General features: G+C 48.1%; 1 protein-coding gene across 1 annotated transcript in view; it reads left to right on the top strand.

Annotated features, from left to right (window-relative positions):
• PRKCA (protein kinase C alpha) overlaps positions 1 to 9802 on the top strand; it is a 381700-nt gene extending 371898 nt beyond the window's left edge. Inside the window, exon 18 of the mRNA XM_029927074.1 lies at positions 2935 to 9802. Coding sequence (XP_029782934.1) covers positions 2935 to 3288 — 354 coding nt within the window. The 3' untranslated portion in view covers positions 3289 to 9802. The remainder of the gene's footprint in view (positions 1 to 2934) is intronic.
• The last annotated feature ends 16202 nt before the right edge of the window (positions 9803 to 26004 follow it).

The following is a 26004-nucleotide window of genomic DNA, read 5'->3' as shown; positions in this document are numbered from 1 at the left end:
TCCAAGATGGCACCCGAGTCCTGCCCACAACCCGATGGTTATAAGTAAGGTTGGCCCACAGGTGACAGGAAGAACGTTCTCTATGTTTGAAATATAATAATTTGTTGAAGTCTATCTTTTCCCCCCAAGGATCCAAAGAGCACTGATTTTCATTGTCCTTTTCAGCCACTGATGGTGTTGATTTGAGGATGGTCATAGTTCTCCACACAAACATCTTGAACAATGAGCAGGTCAAGATCATCTCCAATTTGACTTAAAGGAGATTGTGTATTTCTGGGCTAATTTCAGTGAGTTGTAGAAGGCTCATTTTTTTAAGCATTAAGAGACCCTCCATGGAAGAAAAATATGTACTCAACCTATGATTAAAACCCACCCCCCCACTTTGTACAGGGAGAGGTGGTGTCCATCTATGAGGAGCTCCCTCAGAATAAGAAGTTCTTCTGAGTCTTGGGTCTCATGGGATCCTCGGGTTTAGGCTCCAGCGTTTCTGGGGCTCTCTTGCCCATGGTCTGCTGGGATACATGAGCAGCATTTTTATTCTTTGCACTCAGCTTGCCCCTTCACCTCAGTGAATAGGTTTAAGAAAGGTTTTCCTTTGCTGGTATGTGATTTCTCTCTCTCTCTCTCTCTTTGGGATCAGGGAACATTCTAGAGTGAGTTAGAGTGGGGAGGAAAAGGAAGAGGTTTCCAGTGGCGAGCGGTCTTGAGACCAGCAGTCCTACCCCCGTGCAGTGTGATCACCAAGCAGAGCTTAGACTGGCCTGGTCTCCGGGAGCCCCCTTAGCTCTCTGCCAGCTGCGTGCACGGCACGAGGCTCTGTGCAGCGAGAGGTTCTGTCCCATGTGTTACCATCCTTAGCGTCACAAGCTGCAGTCGCCCTTAGAAGTAATCCTCACCAGGATAGCAGCTTCGGAATTTCACGTCCTCAGGCACCCATCCTCAGCCCCAGGCTTTTCGGTGCTGACGTTTATGTGGTCCCCTTTTTAGATCTTGGGGAGTCTTCTTTTAGTTGTTTTTGTTTTTGTTTTGTTTTTGTTTGTTTTTTGTTTTTTGTTTTTGTCTATGTGGCAGTTCAGCCATGGCTTTTGGAACTTCCCTTTGGAAGATGATCTGTAAATATACCAGAGATGGCACTCAAAGGAAAGGTCAGACCTCTGCCCTCTTTTCACAGAACACATCAACAACCTCGAGCTAGATGGATAGACTGGTTACCTTGGCTTGCCTTCCTCTTCCTTTTAGACACTTCACCTTTTACTTTTCTCAGAAGTTTCTTCTTGCTTACCTTTGCGTGGTTAGGGAATAGAAAAAGAAATGCAAATGATCTTTTTAAGGGAGCACATGTCCCAGCCTCGGGGAGCACCTAGAGTGGATTCCCATGAAATCTTCCAGGTCATGGGTATTGATTCACCAAGGTCCCAAAAAACATCCTCCTCAAATACAACTGCACCATCTCACACATGGGAGGCAGGACCCATGTGACGAGCAGGCCCAATGGTGTGGCCTCCTCAGAGTAGCTGTAAGGGCCCTTAGAGTCCTTCGCCTCCCTCCACCCCCACGTCCATATGCCCACATCCACACACCCACACACCCACATGGTAGTCACTCTGTGGACTCTTCCCTCCCCCATTAAGAGTGGGTGATCGCTCATGAAAATGGAAACACCCCCAGAAAGGGAAGTTGCCGGTTATAAAGACCTTACTTTGAACTCATGACATGCCTTCCACTGCAACAATACTTAGGAGCAGGGTTTATTTGATGATAAGAAGGTGGGAAAACCACAATGAAGCTAGATTCTCAAGGAAACCTTCTAGAAGGTGAGAAAGATGTAAAAGAGGAGAAACGACTGTCTGTGAGACTAAACGAGCCTTACAACAATAACAGCAACCCTTGTGCTCTCACTGCATGCTGGGGTCTGTGCAAAACACCGCACCCTTAACCTTCACAGCGCTCCAGGGAGGGGCATGGCTCTTCTACCCCTTTTACACTTGAGGGAGTGGGATGGACCCCCCCCACACACACACACACACACCTTCACAGTTTACCTAGAGCTATCCTCTGTTAAAGACTCAGGAATGCCTGTGCTGTGCTAACTCAGAATCAGTTAATGCCGCCCCATTGTGCCAGCAGGTGGAAGGGTGATCATTTGCAATGTGTGGAATACCATTATTTGCATCACCAGTGCAAACCCAACACTCCCTGTCTCAGAGTTCTATGGAGTCCTGGGGACTCCAGTGTACCACAGTCCTCTGAGTGGCTGAGAAAGTGAGGATACCCCTTCCCCCCCCACCACCCCATTTGGAGTCAGGGTCCCAAGCAGTGCTGTGCATGCTGCCGTGGTTCTCTGAGCCTCTAACAGGGCAGCTCTGCCTGCAGCCCCACTTGCATTGAGCGCCCTGGTGGACCCTGGAGGAGAGTAATATCCAAGAGAGACAGCAAGCTTTGCTCTGCCTGCTCAGGACACCAGAGCAAACCCCCTGCAGTCCAAGACCACCTACGAGTGTCCACCTGTCTGCCAGTTGACTAGACAGATCTAGATATACTGAAGCCCAGCTGGGCCCAAGGGTGAATGTCCCAACCTTGCCACCACACCTCACTCAATATTGGTTAAATAAGGTTTTTAGAACTTGCCATTTGCAAGCATAACACATCTTTCACTTTATGACAAGTATGGTTGCAAAGAACCAGATGTGGGACAGTAATCTCAGTCTCTCAGTTCTGAGGTTGCTGCCTACATTCCCATCCAACATCCTAGCCTTTCAATGTGGACAGCGACCCGTGGCCCTGTGCGTGTGGCATCATGCTCATAGCCCGCTTGCTCTACGAAATGAAAGTGAAATCAAACAGGCTGTGTCCTTGCTGCTGCCTTACTATCAGCAGTGCCTTTTTATGGAGGGGTTCAGTTCCGAGGGTATTTGAAGGTTTACAACTGAGTGAGTTTGCGTTTTTATTTGCTGTGCCTGGCTTTTGAATCTAGTAGGTGTGCAGGTTCTCCACCTCTTCTTCCTGCCTCGCCAGGCCCAATTTCCCAGGGACACGCTCTTTTTTGCAGAGGCCTTTCAGAGAGCTGCTCCCTGTACTTTGATAATAATTACTGACCTGTCCTTTTTTCTCTTTTCTTCGCAGTGTGGCAAAGGCGCAGAAAACTTTGACAAGTTCTTCACGCGAGGGCAGCCTGTCTTAACACCACCCGATCAGCTGGTCATTGCTAACATAGACCAGTCTGATTTCGAGGGGTTCTCGTATGTCAACCCCCAGTTTGTGCACCCCATCTTACAGAGCGCAGTATGAAACTCACCACCGAGACCTAACGCCTCCCCAGCCCCAGCCCTCCAGCAGTGGGAAATGATCCTTAACCCTAAAATTTTAAGGCCATGGCCTTTTTCTCTTGTTCCAGATGGAGGCCTGAAAATTTTAGGATTATGAGTCCAAATGTGAGTAACTATTCAGGGTTTCTCTCTTACAACCAACATTATCTTAGTGGAAGATGGTATAATGTACAGTGTTCAGTTTAATTATGTAGAAGTCACATCTGGCTGTAGATTAGCCCTTCCTAAAAAACAAACTCTCCCCCTTTTTTGGTACGATTTAATATACTTTCAATGCCCCCTGTCAGTTTCCACCATTGGGATTCCGCAACCAGAGATGTTAAAATGAACCTGTCCCCGTCCAGTGGGCAAGAAATATCTCCACCTGAGATGTCTTTGGAATCAAAGAATGGGGACCCCAGAATGTGAACCAGGCAGGACTGGGGGTGGTGGGGGAGACTTTGAAATACCTGCTGCTGCTGTTCTCTGCCTCAATGGAAACAGCCCATAGAATTCAAGAGGCTGAGATGAACCAAGTCCCTACTGGTGAGTCATTTGGAAGCTGTTACCAGACGTTGACAGTCTTAACCCAATCATGGTTCAGTGATTACTGGTTTTCAAGAACAGAAACCTCAGAGGAAGGTTGATGAATCTATCAGCTACCCTGTTTGGATGAGAAGTTATCTTGATACTTGCATTTCTTTTTAAGAGGCCAAATCTAAGAACTTTGCTAAATCAGCATGTGAAACCATTTCTGATCAAGGATAAACCAGTGTGTATGTATGGTCATTTTAATCTCTGGGAGATTATTCTGTGATCCAGGGTGCCATCCGCAATCATGCCACTTACTCACGAGTGTTGTTAGCCAACCCCCACCCCTACCAATATTTTGCTACCTACTTCCTAAGAAGCTGAAGCATATGCCCCGTCCCCTTTTGTACTTATTTATTTAATAGGCTGCAGTGTCATTTATGAGAGTACGGTGTACAGTAACTTAACAAGAGTGTTGACTGTAGCATAAGTCTCCATTGATCAACTTCCCTCCCATCTCCAGCCCCTGACACCCACTAAGGGATGGAAACCAATACAGTTTGGTCCCCATTTCCAGATCATGTTGAATGACACCCCTGGAGCTGTAGAATCAGGAAAATCTGGATGCACATCAGCTCAAAGATATTTTATTGCTAGAAGGATTTTAATATGTTTTGCAAATGCATCATGCAATGAATTTTGCATGTTTATAATAAACCTTAATAACAAGTGAATCTATATTATTGATATAATCGTATCAAGTATAAAGAGAGTATTATAATAATTTTATAAGATACAACTGTGCTATATTTGTGAAGGCTCTTGTTTCTAATCTGCTTTTATGATTAAGTTTTAGCTTAATTCCTTGCTGCTGTGCTTCCTCTCCCCCCACCCCCACCCCATGCATACCCTGCACACTGGCACTGTTATCAGATATATTAATTTCCTATTGTAGATCTAATTTTAAAAATGAATGGCTATTTTACATGATTAATTAGGCATATATATATTCCCATGAATATATATATATATTTGATCCTACCTGCAAACAAAAGTTTTGTTGTTGGGGATTATTTCAGAGATGACACTCTCTCCTAGCTCCTTAGCACCATCGTCTCTTCTGGTTCCTATTCCACTCTTCCTCTTGGGGACAGCGGGAAGTGTTTGGCTCCCGTATGCCTGGTATGTTTGTGCAGGTGTGTGATGTTGTTGCAGCCTCTGGGCTGGAACTTTGGTTTTTCCTTTTTACCTTTGTTACCGTTAGTGATTCAGGGTGGGAGGGACGGGAAGATGCCCTTCCTGCTACGTGCGACTGGACACACCAGAAGCACGCTGTCCACCTTGCTGCCCCCGGAACGACTCGCCGTTTGCTCCACCACCTTACAGACTCAATGCAACAAACCATCCAGTCCACCAGCCCCTGGGAACAGCCATCCCCTGGCGCTGTCAGCAGACTCTTTAGAAGCTGCAGATTTTCTTCCACCTATGGCTACAATTAGCCTTTCCACTTTTCAGTCTTGTGAAGAGCACCTCTGTGATGAGACACTGTGCTAACAACGCAAGGCCCTCAGAGAAGCCAGCCTCCTACGACGGAAAGAACATGGAAGCAACCAACATTTCTTACGGGGGCCTCTCTGTTTCCCGTCATCCCACAAATGCGGCTCCCAGCTAAGCACCTCTCCATTTTTACTCTCTGGCCATTTGCGTGAAATTCATGTAACACACAACCGCTGAAGGGTCTTTGAGATGAGAGACCGGGTCTGTCCTGGAAAGCCTTGACTAGAGGAAGAGGTGGGGTCGGCAGCCGATCGTCTTGGAAAAGAACAGCTTTCCTCTGCACCGTCTTTTCTGGGCTGTAGACTTCAGAATTCAAAAAGGGCCCTAGTGCACCCAGAGCTGCAGTCCCGCTGGCCCATGCACATTTTGGGGACATTTCCTCACCAGGTACATGTCATTTGGTCAGATAGAAAAGGGACCAGTTTATAGAAAGAGCCTAAGAAACGAAAACAACCAGATGCCCCGCCCACGGAGGACCCCCAGCCAAGCCCCCGGCAGTGAGGAAAGTTTCAGAAAGGACCCCGTGGGGTTATGGGCCATCTGTTCCCGAGCCCCATGCTGCCTGCTTGTCTCGCCTCAGCCCTTCCCTCAAACAGCCAGCACATTTCCAAATTATTCATAATTCTCCAGGAACCATGTTCAACATCTCAGCCGGCGTGTATTCTTACAGAATGTGTGGCAAAGTTTTAAAGGAAAATACCCTGGCTGTGGTGCCCAGCACTCTGCCTCCGGGACAGCAGCCTTGAACACAAGCTTGAAGGAAAGACAGTAAAACTCAGGGCCTGGTGAAGTGTTACCCATGACACACCCTGTTTGGTATGTGGCTTTGCACCAAACTTAGATAAGGGCTGCACGTTTCAAAGGTGTGAGAAGCCCAAGACAGTTATTGCTGAAAGAACAAAGCATGTGGGTAACCCTTACCAGGTGTGGGACCGGCTTATAAAGGCATTGATTTCTAGAAGTCTGTGGCGTGGTCCCACTTCAGGGGCGCTGTATGGAATAAAAGGCCAGGGAAGGGGCACTTTGCTGACTGCAGCTGGCGGTTGGGATGAGGAAAGCACCCTCAGTGGCAGATCACTGGGGAACTCTTGAAATACCAGCCCCTGGGCGCCACCTCTGTCACTAGGGACCGTGGGGGTCCAGGGCCCGGGCAGAATCTAGCACAGGCTAGTTCTCCCCCAGACTCCTCAGTCCGTAACTCTGAGAGGCTGGTCACACTGCCCCGCATTGTCTTCCCTCGGACGGCAGCTGCTTCTAAGCACCAGAACTTCGTTCGGAGGCTACAGACCAGCGGGGCTGGCGGCCCTTCTCTTGGCATTTTGTCTATAAAGGCTCTGGACGCTTGGTTTGGGTTCAGGTGTGTGGAGTGTGCTGCCGGGGGCAGCCCGCAGAGGTCAAGGGTTGGTTCACTGAAGGCAGGGAGCAATTTAAAAGGTTGATAGGAGACCCTAGGAACTGAAACAATTGCTCTTCCATACATCTACTTCTCTTTTATCCCCATGGCCTGGTACAAGTGAGGGCAGAGTCTGTCTTTTCTTAGGAGATGCATTAGGCTTTCTTGTTAGAAATTTTGGCGGAAAATCAGAGAGCGTAGGGCCCTTTGGAACTTGACCTGACATGGTTGGTTAAAAGGTGGTGAAAAGCCAAGTTTGATGTCAGCCAGCAGAGGGTTGGGGAGCACGTCTCTGAGCTGCAGCCCTTAGCAGAGCGTGCAGCTTACCTGCTGGAATGAATGCACAAACGCCAAGAGAGACACCCATTGGTGTTCCGAGAAGGGGGAGGTCGGTGGAGGCTGAGGTCAGTAAGGCATTTGGAGAAGAGCAGGGCTTCAGTGTGCCCAGAAGGATGCTTGCAAGAAGGAGGCGGCCAGGGGAGTGTGGAAGGAGAGGGCGTCTCACAGAGGAACCTGCTGCTGTCTCCAGTGGCTCTGCGTTGTTGCTTGTTGATGCATTTGACGGTCAGCACCTGCTGGTCCTTGAGAGCAATTTTGTTGCCCAAAATACAGTCTAGTCCTCAGAAAACATCTCCTGAATGCCAGCCACCCCTTCACTAGCACCCCAAAGCCCCCTCCCCCTGCCTGCCTTGAAGCGGCTCACAGTCCCCTGGGCAGAGGCAAACCACCCTGCACCCCCGGAAGCCAGCAGCTTCCCACCCATTTTCCTTTGTGGCTTCCTGCCGAAAATCATGGCAGCCTGGGATGGATGGAGAAGTGGCAAAAATAAACTTAACACTGCAATTCCCACCTGATTGCACTTAGCAGGGCAAATTTGGGTCTTTTATGCTGGGATTCATGTTCTCAGTACCAAAGAGGGAGGAAGAGTGAGAGTCTTATATTTTTAAAATGCCTTCAAAAGGCAACACCAACTGGCTGTCATTTTCTCACTTTGGTCTTACGAAGTCAGTCACCTATTCCTTGTGTGTGCATATCACACCATTTCCTGTCCCTTTAAACTCTGCAAGGGCAGGGTGCCTGTTCCCCTACTGGGCACATCAACAGTCATCATCAAGAAATAGATGCTGACCTGGGGACCCAGGTCCTAACAGTTACAGGAGCACCAAAGCCATGACAATTACAGAGAAGGAAAGGGGCCCTCTGACGCTTAGTGACCACACACTGCTTTGACAAGTGGAGAAATCGTTTTTAAAACATTTCCCTTGAGTTCCTTGGGCCACATCTTATGAAATATACCAGACTGTAAGCATTTCTGTCATTTCCCATTTGGGCCGATGCAACAAATCTAGGGAATGCTATATATTTCTGCTGCAAAAGATACAGAAAATTGGGAAAGGTTACCTGCGTTACAGTGAGCGAAGGCATCTAGAAATGGTGTCGACCCCAATTCGGTTAATTCTCTAATGTCGGGGACTCTTTTGGAGGGTTGAAATGATGTATGACCAGGAATCCCATGCCACTGACTGATGTAATCAGGTGTCAGTTCATAACTGTGTAGGTCTCACTCAGTCATCAAACAGCCTTACAGTGACCCTACACTAAGGCCCACGGGTTCCAAAGACTTTTTTTTAAACCTTAAGGAAGACATTAATTTGTTAATTCCAACAGAACAACTGAGTATACTGGGCTATTTGTACTTTTTTATAGAGAACTTTAATAACTCAATTCTTCTTTTAAAATAAGTTTTTAAAATAAAATTACAGTTTCATAAGATTCCAATCCCTTGGAGCCTATCGGAGGATTCAGACGGGGTCAGGCTAGAGCATCCCTGACCTGCACTCCCACTGCCGGATTTTCCCATCCTAGCAGTATGTGCAGTCCACATCAGAATGACCGGAAACCAGGTGGAATGTGTTGGCAGACTGACACCCTCCATGTTTTTAATGGACACTGGGGATAATCGTCCAAGGTCTACAAACTTTTGGGCCATAGGAAAGATCACTTTGTTTTCCCCCTTCCAGATACAGCCCTAGGGTACCATTCCCCTGGGGTCCCTAGGATTCCTTTCCTTGCTCTGGGAGGCTCTGTGACTACCTTTTGGTTTGAGGGGGAGGGCGTTTCCTCAGCTCTGTCTCTAGTCCCCACGGGTCCCCAAGCCTCACATTCAGTGAAAACTCAGATGTGCCCTGTAGAGATTTTGTCCACTGGACAATTCAGATCGAATTCAATATCCCCAAGAAAGAAGAGGCGGACGGCAGGCACTCCCTGGGGCATGTGTTTCAGAATCCTCTTACGTGAGTAGACAGAAACCCACTTCTCAGAAACTATCAAGTCTACTTTATAAGAACCTTTTTTTTTCTAAAATAAGACAAAAAGGTGGCTTTGTATTTTCTGATTAAATAACTGTCTTTGTCTCCTCTGCTTAACTTTAGGGGTGTTTATTCCTGTGATTGTTCGTAGATTTTTGTTGATAATCTTCCTGGAAGAATGTGATTCCTTTCTTAAGGGGCTGAGTGGACTATTCAAAATCATCCATCAAAGGCAGTTATCCTTTTGAGTCTAAATGGTCTAAAAATTCACCTCCTATCCTTTCTATCAGGATCTTTCAGAATAGCTTTAGTAGATGGTCAGAGACATTTGAAATCATTGCTTTTGCCACATGATCGTGTGTGTATGTGTGTCTGTGTGTGTGCGTGCGTGTAAAAGACGTGTCATGTTTAAATCGTTAATTGAAAAACATCGTGTAAGACCCCAAATTTGGACGGAGGAGGAAGAGGAACACATGGAGGGTGAGGTTTTTCCTTCTGTATAAACACCTGCTGACGAAATGCAGAGGCCATTCAACTGTCCAGTTTGCTTGGTTCAAAGCAGGCGAGATGGATGTTACCAATTAGTGCACTGCTGTCCTCAGTTTGTGTAACCTCTGATCTTCGTTTGCATGATATGCTTTGTTAGACACATTAATTGTAGTTTGGAAGCAAGTGTGTACAAATAAATATAATGATCATTCCTCACCGCTCATGGTCTCATTTGCTCGGTCCCTTGGTGGCCTTACAGCTATCTTTCAGCAAGCATGCCGCCAGCTTTGGATGGTACCCGGGGTCTTGTCCTGTGAGTCATGCCTCTCCATGGACGTTGACACACGGGCTCTTCTTAAAAGGTGTCACGCTTTGATTTGAAACCCAGTTACCGGGAGGAAGTAGTGGTGTGTCACTCCCTGGTTGGTTTATCGGCGGTGGTGGAGCGCCTGGTGGGAGGCGGGAGATGCGCCAGGCATGTGCTGGAAAGGGGAGGGGACCCCTGCCTGCAGGAGTCGTCTGCTCCTCCCTCCCAAACCGCAGGGGACACACAGCAACTGCTGGGGAGGTTGCCCATCAGGTTGTGGACCCAGCTTCAGGATGGCCAGCACTCCTGGCCTCGACAGCTTTCATCCTGGATTTATTTTCTTCATGGGCAAAAAAAGGGGGGTAATTTTTAAATGTGAAACAGGTAGGGAACATACCAAAAGGTCCAGAGTCTTCACACTCAGCTTTGTGGAGGGAATAAGATTCCAGAAAGCGTAAAAGCCACAGGGCGCCTGAGGGGCTCAGTCAGTTAAGCGTCCCACTTTGGCTCAGGTCATGATCTTGTTGTTTGTGGGTTCGAGCCCCATGTTGGACTCTGTGCTGACAGCTCAGAGCTTGGAGCCTGCTTCGAATTCTGTGTCTCCCTCTCTGCCCCTCCTCCACTAGCTCTCTGCCTCTCTCTTCAAAATAAAATAAAGATATTAAAAAAAAATTTTTTTTTTTAAGTAAAAGCCAGTAACAATAACAGGCCTTCTAAAAGCTGAGGGGCCAGCCCTGGCAGAGTCCGCCTTCACCTGCTTCCTCGCCTCCTTTTGGGGGGCTGCTCTCCCCTGATGCGGTCTTGTCCATTGGCCACCTCCCTCCCTCCCTGCTCGCAGCCTGTCCCCTCCCAGCGCTCTGAGTGCGTTCCAGAGCGCGGGTGTCCCCTGGGTTGTCTGGGCCCCACACTGCCATCCTGTCACCTGCACCTCCCGGAGGCCAAGAGCCTCTCAGCTGCCAGTGACGGAGCCAGAGGGACAGTAACTGAGGAAGAAGAAAGGGCCCGGAGCAGTGTGCAGTCGCTGGCTCCCGGGCTGGGCGAACGTCACGCTGCCTCGCAGAATGGCACTGGGGGTGGTGGCTTTTCAAGGCGCCCTCAGCTGCCCCCCTCCCCCCGGCCCGGGTGCGCTGTTTTATCCCCCGTGAGGCTAGTTGGGCCCCGCACGCATTTCATTGCATTTCATTGACCACAATGCAGAATGGTGCTCCCCGCATCGTCCTGCACAGAGCAGTGTCCTCAGCAGGAGCTGGGGACCCCCAGGGCCTGAGCAGCCCACTGGGATGGTGACCCCAGAGGCTCCACAAGATCCATGAGGCTGGTCTTCCCAGCCCGGGGGAAGGCCGGGGGTGGGGCGGACCCGGGCACGGAAGGTGGGCGGGCAGACCGGTCAGGACTTGATGAACCACTCCCGCCCCATCTCAGGATCCCTGCTCCCCAGCCCGTCCCGTCCCCTCCCCCACTCCCCACACCTTGTGACGTAGGTGAGCTTCCTGGCTGGGCTGACAGCCCATCATCGAGTCAACTCAGAGGGTCATTCAGCTTGACGAGGTTCCTGCACTTTCATTCTTCTCCTCCTCGGGCCCAGATCTTGACTGGCCCTCGCGGCTGCCTCAGCGTGCCAGCACCCATCTGTGTCTCCCCGCCCCACACCCCTTCCTCCTTCGTGCGTCCGGTCTCCGGAGAGGCCTGCAGCCATGCTGCCTGGCGCCCTTAGGAAGTGTTTGATCAGGGGCAAGTGATTTGTGCCTCTCTGTGCAGTTTCCCATTCTGTAAAAGATGGTGATGGTGCCTACTCCCCAGGGTCACGGTCAGGAGGGCGTCTTTGTGAAGCGCGGAGAGCATCCCACGAAGGAAGTGTTGACTCTTGAAAAGAGAGGAAAACCACAGCCTTTGGTCCCAAGACCAAGCAGAGGGTGGTCAAACAGCAAGAGAATGGCCTAAGGGTTGTTTTTTTTTTTAAGTTGATTCATTTATTTTTTGAGAGAATGTGTGGGAGGGACAGGGGGAGAGGGAGAGAGAAAAAAGAGAGAGAATCCCAAGCAGGCTCTGTACTGTCAGATCTTATGAATCGTGAGATCATGATCTGAGCCAAAACCAAGAGTCAGATGCTTAACCAACAGAGCCACCCAGGCGCCCTGCTTTAGTCCTCTTTGAGAAAGGGACCGTGTGTCCCCTGATGGGGAATTCCATTGGGAAGAGAATTATGCAGCCAGCCTCGGAGTCCAGGCGCCGGGCTGAACGGGGGTGTGTGGGTGCCCGGGGCAGGCGCCAGTGCGGCTGCGCTGTAAACAGAAACTGGGGGAGCGGTTGAGCAGCAGCAGAGGGAGACCGGTGCTCTGGCTGCGGCCCAGCCCCCTGCCCCCCATCCAGCCCCGCTGGGTGAGAAGTCAAGGCCCCTGGAGTATGAGCTCTAGAAGACGGGCTGAGAGTGAGCTTCCTGTGGCCCTGGGGCTGGGTGCCTGGCCCGCGGCAGCTGTGCGGTGACCGTCTGTTGAGGGGATGAGAGTCCCACCACGTGGAGGAGGTCACACCTGGGTGACTCCAGCCGGCAGAGACTCCTATCTAACTGTCCCAGCCCTGAAATTGTGGGCAGGTCCATGGCCAGGATGCAGTGCAGGGAACACGGGGTCAGCTGTAGAACCCCAGCCTCAGCAGGGCCCGTGGAAGTTCACCCTCCTGCACCACCCCTCCCCTCCCCCACACCGCACACTTACACCCACCTCTTGGGTCCAAGTCTCTGCCCATGACTCACCCTGACTCCCACAGGAGCCTCCTATCTACTGCCTTGTGCAGCCTCTCCAGTCTGTCCCCTCCCTGCAGGAAGAGTCAAGTCCCATCCAGCCACATCTTTTCTTCAAACACTCTCAAGGACATCCCATTGCCCTTGAGAAAGACCACATCCCATCACATAGCTGTGAAGCCCCCTCCGGACTCCAACCCTGGCATCATCTGCCCCCATTTGGCCCCATATTCTCTTGACTCTCTGTGCTTCCTTCCATGCCTCAAATGTGCTGTGATGTTTCCAACCACGGGGCTTTTGCCCCTGCTGTGCCCTCTGCCTGAAACATTTTTCTCCAAGCCTAGTCAGTGCCACCTTACCCTTCATATCTCCGCTGAATTGTTAACTCTTGCAGAAGCCTTCTCTCTCTTCCCAGACTCCCAACCCCTCATACACGTCCTTTGTCCTACATCCCTCCTTCTCCTTTTTGTTTTTGCACTTATCACATTGCCATTTTACATTTCCTTGTGGGAATACGTGATTGCCTGCCTTACCAGCTTTCTTTTTGAAATCGGGTGCTATGCTGGGTTGTACTTGCACTTGCCCTTGCAGGGAGTGGTATAGTGTGCAGCCCGGAGCACTGTCCCATATCTGTACGTGCCCACTTATATGCAATCCATCAGCAAGTCGTCTTGGGTCTCCTGCATAAGCATGGCTCTCCATGAGCGGGGGCAGTTTTGCCCCCCAGGGAAAATCTCATGCTATCTGAGGGTTGTCACAACTGGAGGGAGGTGTTACTGGGATCTGGAAGGTGAAGGGTAAATAAAGGTCAGGGACGTTGCTAAACATTCTGTGTCGCACGGGAAAGCCCCCCCACCACCAACAGAGAATGATGATCGGCCCCAAATGTCAGTGGTGCTGCCATTGGAAATCCTGTTCTAAAATGTACCCAATCCTTTCGCTTTGATCCACATGCACTATTCTGTCTCCTTGAGGTCACCCTTCACCCCCCATGACCCTCTCTGCACAGCCGTCAGGGTAACCTCGTCCTGACAAACACCTTCCCTGGTTAAAGCCCTCCAAATGGCTTCCTATCACCCTTCAAACAGAGGTGCAGAGCAGTGCTTGGCCCAGAGGAGGGGCTCAGACGGGTGTGTGCTGCAGGAGTGCCTGAGTGAACAGGTCCCATTGCGCTCTGAGTCCAGCAAACCATCGCCGTGTTTGGCCCGTGGTATTCACAAACTAATTAAGGAGACAAGATGTACACACACACACACACACAAGCATTCATTAAAGTCTAGGTTCCGAAAACTTTTCATGAGCTTATGCCAAGGAAACCTATGTTGAGTCTCCATCCATCGGCCTGGCATCTGGAGGCAATGGCATTGGCTCCCTACAGTTGCACTTGACTGATTGTTGAAAGCCCCCGGCTGCGTCTCCCGCCTATTGAACACTCTGCGGGGGGCGGGGGGGGGGTGAAATTACAGTTCAGCTGAAATGCTCGTGCACCCCGGGCAAAGCAAAGGCCATCTATTTTCACGCTCTGTCCGCCATCCTGAGAGTGCACATCCCAGGGAGGAAGGCTGTGCCCGTGGGGAACGTGTGAGAAGTGCTTCGGCTCCAAGAAGGCAGAACTGGGTGTCTCTCCAAGATTCTTTTTTTAAAAAGCTAATTCAATAAATATATTGCAGAGAGGCCTATTCTGAGCTTGACAGGGGAATGTACAATATGGTTCTAAGGGAAGGAAAGAGCTGGTGGTGGGCTCGGGGACTCAACAGAAACAGGTGACAATGGCGAGAAACAAGAGCTTGACGTAGATTTTCAACACGCCGCACGCACACGTGCACACGCGCACACACACGCTCCGGGAGCACCAAAGCTATGCTAGGCACTCTTCCCATTACTTTATGTGCATTTATTTAATGCCACAGTGACCACACAGGGCAGGTCCTATTTGCTGTCCCCATTTTACAGAAGAGAGAAGGGAAGTCCAGAGAGGTTAAAATAACAATTCCCAAGGTGAACCACAGCGGACAAACTGAGCTGACTGCCAGAGCAGAGATGCGAGCCGTGCCAGGGCCTTCCTGGAGGAGGGGGGCAGGGAGGCAGCGTTCTGATGAAGGAAAGGAAGGAAAAGGGAGATCACAAACCCACGGAAACCAGTAAAAAGGTGGGAGGGAAGGACTGACTCTTATCCAGCGCCCACTGCATAATTTCAACAGAATCACCTCATGGAATCCTCACGGGCACCCCCGCGGACTAGAAAGTCCTCATTCCCACCTTCCAGATGGGGAACCTCAGGCCCGAGTTAGTAAGTGGCTTCCGCTTACATGGCCCCAAAGCCGGGCGTGGAGGGGGTCTCCGACCTTGCCATGCTCAGGGGCCGGAAGAGGCAGCCTGGGGAGGGGGGCTGCAGAGCCTTTCGGGGGGCCCCTCTCCCCTTATAGCTTTCTTCAAAGCCCATCCCATCGTCAAGATGGAGTTTCCTTCTCTTGGCTGACTCTGGTGCCTATGAGATTAGAGGTTTCTAGAAGCCTCTCTCCCACTTTCCCCACTTCCCTTGACTTTTTTTTTTTTTTTTGAGCTGCCTGGGTGTGGGTGGAGAGAGAGAGAAAAATAGCACCCCAGCTCTCAGAACCTGGTAGGACCTTCACAGCCGCCCCCACCTGGCTGTGCCTCTCGCCTGGAGAGGCCCTGGAGGAAGGAGGAAGCGGGCGGGGGGCTGGCTGGCCTGGGGCCGGCTCCATGACACAGCGCAGCCCCCAGAAGTCAAGACCGGCAGGGACTCAGTGAGCGCAGGTGAATTCCAGGAAGTCTGAGGAGGGAGGGCAGTTGAGGGCAGGCCAGGTGAGGGGAGCCTCACATAACGGCCAGCCAACCTGTCAAAATAACAGCTGACGTCTTTGGCAAGGGGCGGCCAAGGGAGGGAAGGCTCAGTCGGACGGAGTACTATGAGAATGCTTTTGCTTTTTAGAAAACGTGTAAGAATAGCACCTTGTTCTTGTAGCTAATACAGACCGAGAAGGAAACGAAAACCCCACTCTCCCATGACACCATTGTCATGCTTCAAAGTGCTTGATAACTTGCTCACTTCATTTAAATATTATTAATTATCTTGTTGCCTTTTCATGACAGGCCAGTGAAGCCCTCTTAATCAGACTCCGTGGGAACTCAAGGCTGGCCCTCAAAGCAGGGATCACAAACACAGACATGCACATACTGTAAACGTTTCATTGTAACTCAGAACTTACACATGCACCACCATTCAGAAAAGAGGACTTCTCTCTAACTGTGGTGTTTCTTCCTTGCTTACACCCTCCCCATGTGCTTGACTTAAAATTTCCAATCTGAGTTGATTTGAAAAGAAGCAAACGAGTCACAAAGCAACCTGACTGCAGAGTCTTCAATTTTTGCAGTATTTTTTCAGTCTTCTGCAGTCACCTTGCCCACAATGAGCATGAGAACCATTTTTTAAAAATGCATCTTCTGTCCTTTTTTAAACATTCTATTGTGTTTATTAAAATGACTGTATTATTTGCACTTGTGTTTTATCAGTTTAGGTGGGATTTGCTTAAATTACCCACACGACAATAGAGCAGACATCGAAAGTTTGGGGCATACATTGACTCGCGCTACGTCACAGTGGAAACGAAATTGCATGGAAATAGGAGAAAGTAGGAACTGGAGGCACATAAAATATTCAGCATGATGTAGAAATTAACTAGTGTTTTGAAGAGGAGGAAAACGTTGGTAAATCTAGTAGATCATTCAGGGAACACCAAGTAAGAAGGATTCCACCACGAAATACAGATCTTTCCACATAATTGATCTGAAGGGCTGCAAACTTTTCTATTTTGTACAGATGTATAACAATTCATCCTAGCCCATCGTTTACTTTTGGTTCACACGTCCTAAGATTCAGGTGGTTCTCAATTTTTTTACCGTCATAAACAACATTGTCATAACTATTCTAATCTTTGTCTTCTTCACACCGTAGACAAATTATTTCATTTACTCATTCACTCAAAAAAAAAAAACAAAAACATTTGGAGCCCCTACTAGGTCCTGTGTATCGTCCTAGGTGTTGGGGATACAACAATGAGACAAGCCAACACAATTCCCTGTTCTTACGGATTGCATCCTCACAGAAGTTTTCGTGTCCTTAGAATAAATTCCAAAGTGTTGGATTCTTGGTCAGTCGCTATAAGCCGTCTTAGGGTTCTTGATACACGTTGTCAGAATGCACGCAGACACAAAAGAAACAAAGACTTCTAATTTTTAACCAACTGAGTCATTTCAAAGTTTTCTGCACACATATCCCTACACCCTACACACATAGCTACCATGTATGTTAACCATTAGTGTGTAACAAATTGCTCCAAAACTTAGTGACTCAAAACAAATTATTGTCTCATGGTGGGTCAGGAATTCGGTCACGGCCCATCTGGAGGCTCGATTGGGTCTGGAGCACCTGGTTCAAAGAAGGCTCACCCTCATGGCCATCGACAAGAGGCTTCAGTCCCTCCCCACGTGGGCCCCTCTGGAAGGGCTGCAGGAACGCCCTCTCAACGTGGCGGCTGGCTTCCGGCAAAGGAAATGATCCAAGAGATAGCAAAGAAGCAGGGTTGCCTTTCGCAGTCCACTCTCGGAAGTCAACACTGCTGCAGATTCTGTGGGAAACCGGTCACTGAGGACAGCAAATGTGTACTTAGGGGAGAGGAACTAAGCTCAACCTGGAATTTCTGGACATATTTAAAAAAAACACCACACCGTAGGCAGCTGAGCCTTCCACGGCACTGACTGTTGTCAGGAAGAGAAGCAAAAACTCCAATTTTTTGTCCCAAATGCATTTCAACAAGCCTTACTATTGCCTTTTTATCTTTTTTCTATTTTCTTAATAAATTTTTCAATGTTTATTTATTTATTTTTATTTTTTAATATATTTTTTTGAGAGATAGAGAGACAGCACGAGCAGGGGAGGGTCAGAGACAGAGGGAGACACAATCTGAAGCAGGCTCTGAGGTGTCAGCACAGAGCCCAACGTGGGGCTCGAACCCATGAACCATGAGATCATGACCTGAGCTGAAGTCAGACACTTAACCAACTGAGCCACTCAGGCGCCCCTTTGTTTATTTAATGTTTATTTATTTTTGAGAGAAAGAGAGACAGACAGAGCACGAGCAGGGAGCATCAGAGAGAGAGGGAGACACAGAATCTGAAGCAGGCTCCAGACCCTGAGCTTTCAGCACTTGAGCGGGACTCAAACTCACAAACAAACAAACCGTGAGATGATGACCAGAGCCAAAGTTGGACGCGTAACTGACTGAGCCACACGGGCGCTCCTTTTCTTTTCTACTTTTAACTAAGCCTATTCTCTTCTTATAAAATACATGCTTATTGTTGAAAACGTGGAAACTACAGAAAAGTCAAGATAAAATGATGAAATTCACCCCTCATCTCACAACCTGGAGACCACCCACTGATGATGTTTTAGTTTATTTCCTTCTTCCTGTGTGTGTTTCCTTACATTGTGGGGAACATAATGAATTCACAGTTCCGTGCCCCACTTTCTCGCCTAATATTAACGCAGACATTTTTCTTCAAGTCCAACTCTTTATACTAAATATGTTGAATAGCTACTACTTTCCATTATACAGATCACCATAATTTTCCTACTAATTCCCTTGGTATTGGACTTCTAGATTGTTTCTAGTTTTTTAAATTATTTTGAATAACTCAGTGATGAACATCTGTGTTCCTAAAATTTTGAATGCATTCAGGATCATTTTCTCAGTTGGGTTCCCAGACCTATGACTGAGCATTTTTGAGGCTATTGGTACTTACGTCCTGCTATGCTTCTTGAAGCCCTATGCTCTCTCTCCATGATAACCTTTTCTTACTCTTGGATCAGCTAGTAACTTACTGTTCCTTCTCAATCAATGTCAATGTTGTTCTTAGTTGTTTGTTGTCAAGTGCCTTCATTCATTCATTCATTCATTCACTCACAATATTATGTGAGCGCTACGTTAAGAGCCAGGCATGGGCTATGCAGCAGGGATGCAATGATTATCAGAGCTCACAATTGAAAAATGTTAGCTTTTGCCTCTTTCCACAGGATTTGAAGTGGCTTGCAAGTAAAACACTGTAAGTGAATAATAAAATAAAAATAGAAGGTCAGTACCGAAGGCAATAAAAACATAAACAAATATATTTCCCACAAGAGTTAACAAAATTGCTGTCATTGATTCTTAAACTTGGCTCTGCACTTCTTAGAAGCAAAAAAAAAAAAAAAAAAAGATGGGAACCATGATCATTCCAGGACTCTCATAGCTGGAAAAGAGGGAGCTTTCCTCTGTGTGTCCCTCTGGGAATGAAAGCTTTTCCTAGCACTGAATTCCAAAGGGAATTTCTTGGGTCTGATTTTATTACATTGAAGACAGACTGAGCAACGTAAGAAAGGAAGTCCTCAATAGCATTTTGGGTTTTTGAAAACAATCAATGCAGTAGGAAATTTCACATGGCCCTTCTCCCATGACCGTTAATAAGTCAGGGGCAGATGTTAAACTACAGCTTCATGAAATTGGCCCAGGGAAAAGCCAAACTTGAAAGTCTTCAGGTAAGTAGCCAATTATATGGCCCAACTTGACCCAAGAAAATAATTTAGGATTCCTGGAAGGAAAGAACAATGAGATACAATGTTTTATCTATCAGCTTGGCAAAGATTAAGCTTTCTTTAAAGATTAACACCCAGTTTTGGCAAGAGATGGGGAAGCCAGCCTCTCATACACCACGGGTGGGAACATCCATTAAGATTTTTCTGGAGGGCAGTTAGGCAGGAAGTGAAAAGAGTCTTAAAAATGTGCTTGTACGCAGCAATTCTGCTGGGGGGAATTTTATTTCCTAAGGACATAACAAAATATGCATACAAAGACTTATGAACTGGGAATGTGTTCTGCTCAGGCTTCTTGCTTTGTAATGAACACAGATGGACCCAGCCCGGGGGCTAGGAATCTCTGGAATTGAGGTAGCTTTGGGAGCTGGAATGTTTTCTGTATTTCATGTTAGTATTTCAGCTTCTCTTTTGCTTTTAAAACTTTTCACTTTTAAATAATTTAATACTCAAAAGAATCTGCAAAATAATGCAGAGTTGCCATACCCCCATCACCCAGCTTTTCCCAATGATAACAGGTTACATAACCAGGGCACATTATCAGGATCAGGACGCAGATCCAGTAAAATCCCCTACACCACAGACCTTCTCAGATCTCAACAGGCTTTGAATGCTGCGTGTATGTATGTGTGCATGTGTGTATATTTGCACATGCATGTGTGTGCACGTGTACGTGTGCATGTGTGTGTGCATGTGCTTATGTATGTGTGCATGTGTACATGTGTGTGTGCCCATAGGTGTGTGTGTTTGAGCATGTGTGCATGCATGTGTGTGCACGTGTGTGTGTGTGTGTGTGTGTGTGTGTGATTGTGTAGTACTGTGAAATCTTCTCATACATATAGATTCACATAGCCACCAATGTATTCAGACCAAGAAATGTTCTATCAAGGGGCACCTGGTTGGTTCAGTACATTGAGGGTCCGACTTTGGTTCAGGTCATGATCTCACAGTCCGTGAGTTCGAGCCCCATGTCAGGCTCTGTGCTGACAGCGTGGAGCCTTGAGCCTGTTTCAGATTCTATGTCTCCCTCTCTCTATGTCCCTTCCCAACTCATGCTCTGCCTCTCTCTCTCTCTGTCAAAAACAAACATTAAAAAAAATTTTAAAAGAACTGTCCTACGCAGAAAGACTCTCACTGGGCCGCTATTTACACCTTCCCCACCATCATCTGTGGCGACCTACCTCTGACCTTCCTCCACCTGTCTAAATTTGTCATTTCAAGAGCATGATATAAAAGGAGGCACATGTGATACAACGTTCTGTGTGTGCATCTGCTTCAACAGCTTATCTGTTTTCTCAAAACTTTGACCCCCCCCAGCCTAAGTGGGTCTTTCTTGGTACTTCCCCCAAGAGAGGGACTCCAATAGCACAGCACACCTGAAAGTCAGCCCATGTCATTGGTCACTGGGAAGCCCACGTGGATTGGCTGTTGGTTCCCATTTCTGGCCCAGTCATCTGTGGCCAAGGGGCGTGCCCATTTGACACCAAACATGGCCATCTCGGCCTCCCCTCTGAGAAGGGTGTGGATGCTGGTATATCTACTTCACAGCTCATTGGAAAAAAGCTGAAAAGTCTGTGGCCTATCTGATAGCCATTCCTGTGTTCTACTTTGCCAGCATGCCCCCAACTGGGGACTGATTTGGGGTGAACATATGCTCCCTGGTCCTCTATGGCCCCAGAGGATGGATGTTTGCTGGTGCAAGCCAATCACGGGAATTCCATTCTCCTTCCCAATGGCTGGTTCATGCAAGAGCATACGACACAATGTGACCTGAGTGAGGACACTTTCCAGGAAGTGTCTCAGCCAGCCCCTGAAAGGCCTGTGGCAACCACCTGGCTGGGGGCAGGTCCAGGAGAGAACAGCTCAGCATCAAAGAGCTTCCAAGGGTTTCTCAAGTAGGAGAGAGCATCCTTCTGGGTGGTTCTTCCAAAAGCCCTTTCACCAGGAATCACTGGCCCTCAACCCACTGCTGGGGCCAGAACAATCTATAACAAAGCAAAATAGAACACAAACCAAGAAAATAACTTTGAAAAAGAAAAGATTAAAGGCCAGAGAGGAGATGCAAGGAAATTTTATTAGGCTGAAAACATAGTAATCATTTTGTGAATTAGGAGCATCATTTTCTTCCAAAGGCCAAGACTGAATTCTGCGTCTCTGTGAAGCCTCCCGTCCCCACCATAGGTGCCTGACATTCAATTTTCTCCAGGCTTTGCGGGGATTTGAATGAAGCAGAACTCTGTCCCCTTGTGCAGGGGCTTCTGCCTCCACAGGAGGGCTGTTGTTTGTGCCTAATAATTGGGTGACTATGAGAAAGAAGCCCACTGACCCAATCAAAGGAGGGTCAGAGCACAGTGAATCGAGACTTTAATCTACGTTCTTGCAAGAGCAGGTGCCTGATGGACAGGCACATTCAGGGAAGTTACACCAGGCAATTTATCTCCTAGTGTGCAAGTCCTTCCCCGGATTCCTCATTGGTTGAGTTCTACAGAGGTATCGGCCTTACCCGGAAGTCAGTTCTTTGACACATGCTCCTCGCAAAACCCGCAAAGCTAAGCCTGCAAAAATAAACCCATGAAATGGAGAGGGGAAGAAGAATGAGGAAGTGAAGTGTCTAAAGGTTTGGGACTCCACTGTGTTTGGTGGCAGGGGTGGGGGGTACTTCATGCATATTTCCAATAGGTAGTAAACCTCTTGTTAACTGGACAGCACAGCTTTTATTCTGCATTTCTGAAAATGAATCATCTCACTTCTCACAGTGACTATATAACTGCTTGTCCAAACCAGGACACACAGGAGAGTAGAACAGACACCTGTTGATTCTGCTGGGGCCGCAGACACAAGCCAGAACCATCCAAAGCAAACTGGACTGGAGGGTCACCCAGCAACCTGCCCAATTCTGGTGAGAGCTGCACCTGCCTGCCCCACCCCAACCCCACCTCACCTGATGTGAACTGCATGTGAATCCGATATGTTACCTCTTTCAGGACTTCTCAACCTTGGCATGATGACATTTGGGGGCTTCATTATTACTTCTTCAGGGGGACCGTCCTGTCTTTATGGGACGCTGAACAGCATCCCTGGCCTCTACCCACTAGAGGCTAATAACAACCCCCTCCTCAAGTTGTGACAACCAAAAATGTCTCCAGACATTGTCACATGTCTGAGCAAAACCATCCCAGTGAAGAATTGCTGTTCTAGCTCCACCCACTCACTATTTCGAGGAGGGATTTCAGGCCCTGGGTGTGCTGAGGAGTTAGAATTTATCTATAGTTAACAAGCCTTACCACATCAGGGCCTCTATGACACAGAAGCTGGGGTTCAGGCAGGGGGGATATCTGCGTCTTCCCCCAAAATAGCCCCTGTGCCTCTGGAGAGCCAGTTGGGGACAGTACATTGGCCAAAAATGTGTTCCTCCCACAGTAGACAACTCTGCAGCTAGACCTATCCCGTCCCACCAGGGCGTGCTGGGCATGGTGAATGAATGAATGAATGCACTCTGGTTCCATCTTAAACTTACTGAGTGAGCGCGGGCAAGAGCACCTAGTCCTTCTGAGCTTTAATTTGCTCATTTAAATAACAGAGAGCACCTACATGCCTTACAGTGGTGCTGTGGTACCAGACAAATTGAGACCCTCCAGTCCATTCTATGCCAAATGGGGGCAGGTTGCTACTGGCATCTAGCAGGGTAGAGGCCAGAGACAGAGCTCAATATCCTACTATGCACAGGGCAGCTCCTGTCCCTACCCACCAAATACAGACAGTGCCAAGGTTCTGCAACCCTCATAAGCCTGAGGCACTGGGTTTGTCCTAGCACTTGGAGCTGCCTTCTCATGGAGAAAGTTGGGGGTCTCTGCCCTCTCTCTATGCCATGAAAATAAAGGAATGAGTTAGACGTTGTATCTCTGACCTCTAAGGTTGTCCTACCTATCAGTGGGAAAACTGTTTAACCTCCCCCCCAAAGACCAACATTTATGAGGTTTAGGGAAGGACCAGGTAGGTGGTCCTGACCTTTCGGAGTATGGCCACAGATGGCTGGCACTGGGAGACATGAACAGACTCAGAGAAGACACCCCAACCAGGAGAGACAGCAGCTAAATACTAGCTAGTATCCAGCTAGTATTCACTTCTGTACAGAGGAGCACCTACCTTCCCACCACCCACCCTCCTGGTAGGCCCTAGGCAATCCGGGCACAGCCAGGTTACTCACACTGCCAGGGACCTCAGTGGTGTCCAGAAAACATTTTCCCCTTCCTTCCTTCCTTCCTTCCTTCCCTCCTTCCTTCCTTCCTTCCTTTCCTGCCTCTCCCCTGCTGTCATGCTGCCAACACCTGCTCTCAGAAAGTGCCTGGCAATTTTCAGTCGATGACTGTGAACCATCTAGAAACACTATCCTCCCTGCAGGGATTCATAATTGAACCTGCATTAAAACCTAAATAATAACAGTTGCATTTGCTACCGTTTGCCAGACCCTGTGCCGCATATTTAACATCTCCTTTATTCTCTCAACAAACCTCCAGGTGTGTGTTATGGGCATTATGCCCGTTTCTCAAATGACGGAACCAAACCTTGGAGGGATCAAGTAATTGACCCAAGTCACTTAGCTAGCTAGTCAGTGGCAGAGATGAGACCCAAACTCAGACGCATCCCCCGCCAGAGGGCATGCTCGTAATCTACTGTGGATAAACTACCAGCTGCAAGAAGACTGGCCCTTGACACCAGTGGGTCACCTGCAATATCATTGTCTTGAAAAACGGTGAGAAAGACAGCCTGAACTAAGCTTTCGCCTACAAATGGACAGAAGGTTTACCAGGAAATTTTAGACATTTACCAGTAGATGGCAATGATGGAGGGGAACACGAAGCTCTTTTCTAGCCCCATGTTGGAGCAGAATCTATGATCGTTACAAGTTTATGGCTGTAAGGAGATTTATCGTTCTTAATCAAGACTTCCAGAAGCTAGAGGCTTCCAGAAAACCTGAGGCAGGTCTGTTTTTTTGGGAGAACAACTTGTCGTGCTAACGGTAGGGTCCCACTTCCTGGAACCAAGCCTCGATGAATCCTTTTCTTGCTCTGAAACGGCAGCCAGAGTCTCCATCTCAACGTTGCTAGCCATCTTCTGAGATTCTTTGCCCTGCAAAATCAGTGTCATACACTTCACACAAACTGGGAGGGCTGATTAAAGAAAGGAAAATAACAAGTGTTGGAAAGGACGTGGAGAAATTGGAACCTTCGTACATTGCTGGTGGGAATGTAAAACCGCTCAGCCGCCATGGGGAACAGTCTGTCAGTTCCTCAAAAAGTTAAATATAGAATAACCATCTGATCTTGCAATTCTACTCTGAGGTACATACCCAATACCCAATAGAACTGAAAATGAGTGTTCAAAAAAATACAAGAATGCACATGTTCATAATAACACTATTCCCAATAACTAAAGGGTGGAATGACTCAAATGTCCATCAGCGGATAAATGAATAAATAAATTGTGGTATATACAAACAATGGAATATTCATCATAAAAAGCAATGAAGTGTTGATGCGTGCTACAGCGTAGTTGAGTCTTGAAACCCTACACTAAGTGTAAGAAGCCAGACATACAGGGCAGTATATTGGATGATGTCATTTGTATGAAATATACAGAGTAAGAACTGCCACAGACATAGAAAGTAAATTGGTAGTAGCCAGGGGGTGGGGAGAGGGGAGTGGGAGCAGTTGCTTATGGGCATAGGGTTTCCTTTTAGGGAAACGGAAGTGTTTTGGAAGTAAGTAGAGATGGTAGTCGTACAATATCATGACTGTACTAAATAGCACTGAACTGTTCACTTTAAAATGGTTCATTGTATAGGTGAATTTCCCTTCAATTAAAAAAAAAAAGTTCTTACTTTAAAACAAAAAATGTCATACTTGCACCAGGCTGGGCAGGCGGGATGCAGCGGGTACATTATAAGAGTATTCTTCCTTAACTTTTATGTGGCGAAGCATCTGATGGTTTGGTAAATAACATCCATCTCTTCTTCCAGTATCTGTTCCCAAGTTTTAACTCTGAGGACCTGTTCCCACCACCGTCTCTCAGCCCAGATGCTAGTTACATGAGTCCATTAATTCCCTTTCCTGGTTTTCTCTCATTTGCAACCCAAACAATCCCGAACAATATAGTCAATTTCAATGTTCCTATGGAGCAGACCCACAGAAACCTACTGCCAGAGGACTCTGTCCTGGCTGGAGGGGCACCGCTGGCCCCCACCCTTACTGCCCAGCTGGCTCCTCAGTGACACATATTGCTTCCTTCCCACATGCTGCCTTCCTAGAAAACCACCTTCACTCATACCTTTCAAAGCTTTTTGTTGCTGCCGTTAACTTCAAAGCTAGGAAATGGTTACTTAAAATGCTATTTTCTGTCCTCTCAGGAGCCAGGTAATTGAGGCGGTGGCTGGAGCCTGGTCCTGTTTTCTTGGTTCTGAAACATGTGCTCTCATTTCCTGGCCTCCCTTTCTCCTCACTCCCACCCCACCCTGTAAAGGTTTTGGCCCTTTGTTCTGGGTGCCCATCCCCACCAGGCCATTGCTTTCTACCCAGCCGTCTGTTTGCTCCAGTGAGGTGGCCAGTCACCTGACCAAATAGTAGGTGAGCTGAGCGCGCGCGCGCGCACACACACACACACACACACACACCGCTTTGTCAACAATCTTGCTGGATTTACAACCAGTGCAATGTCTCTTCTTCTC

The sequence above is a fragment of the Suricata suricatta genome, chromosome 17 (genome assembly GCF_006229205.1).
Source record: "Suricata suricatta isolate VVHF042 chromosome 17, meerkat_22Aug2017_6uvM2_HiC, whole genome shotgun sequence".
NCBI lineage: Eukaryota > Metazoa > Chordata > Mammalia > Carnivora > Herpestidae > Suricata > Suricata suricatta.
This window is presented reverse-complemented; position numbering and strand designations above follow the sequence as displayed.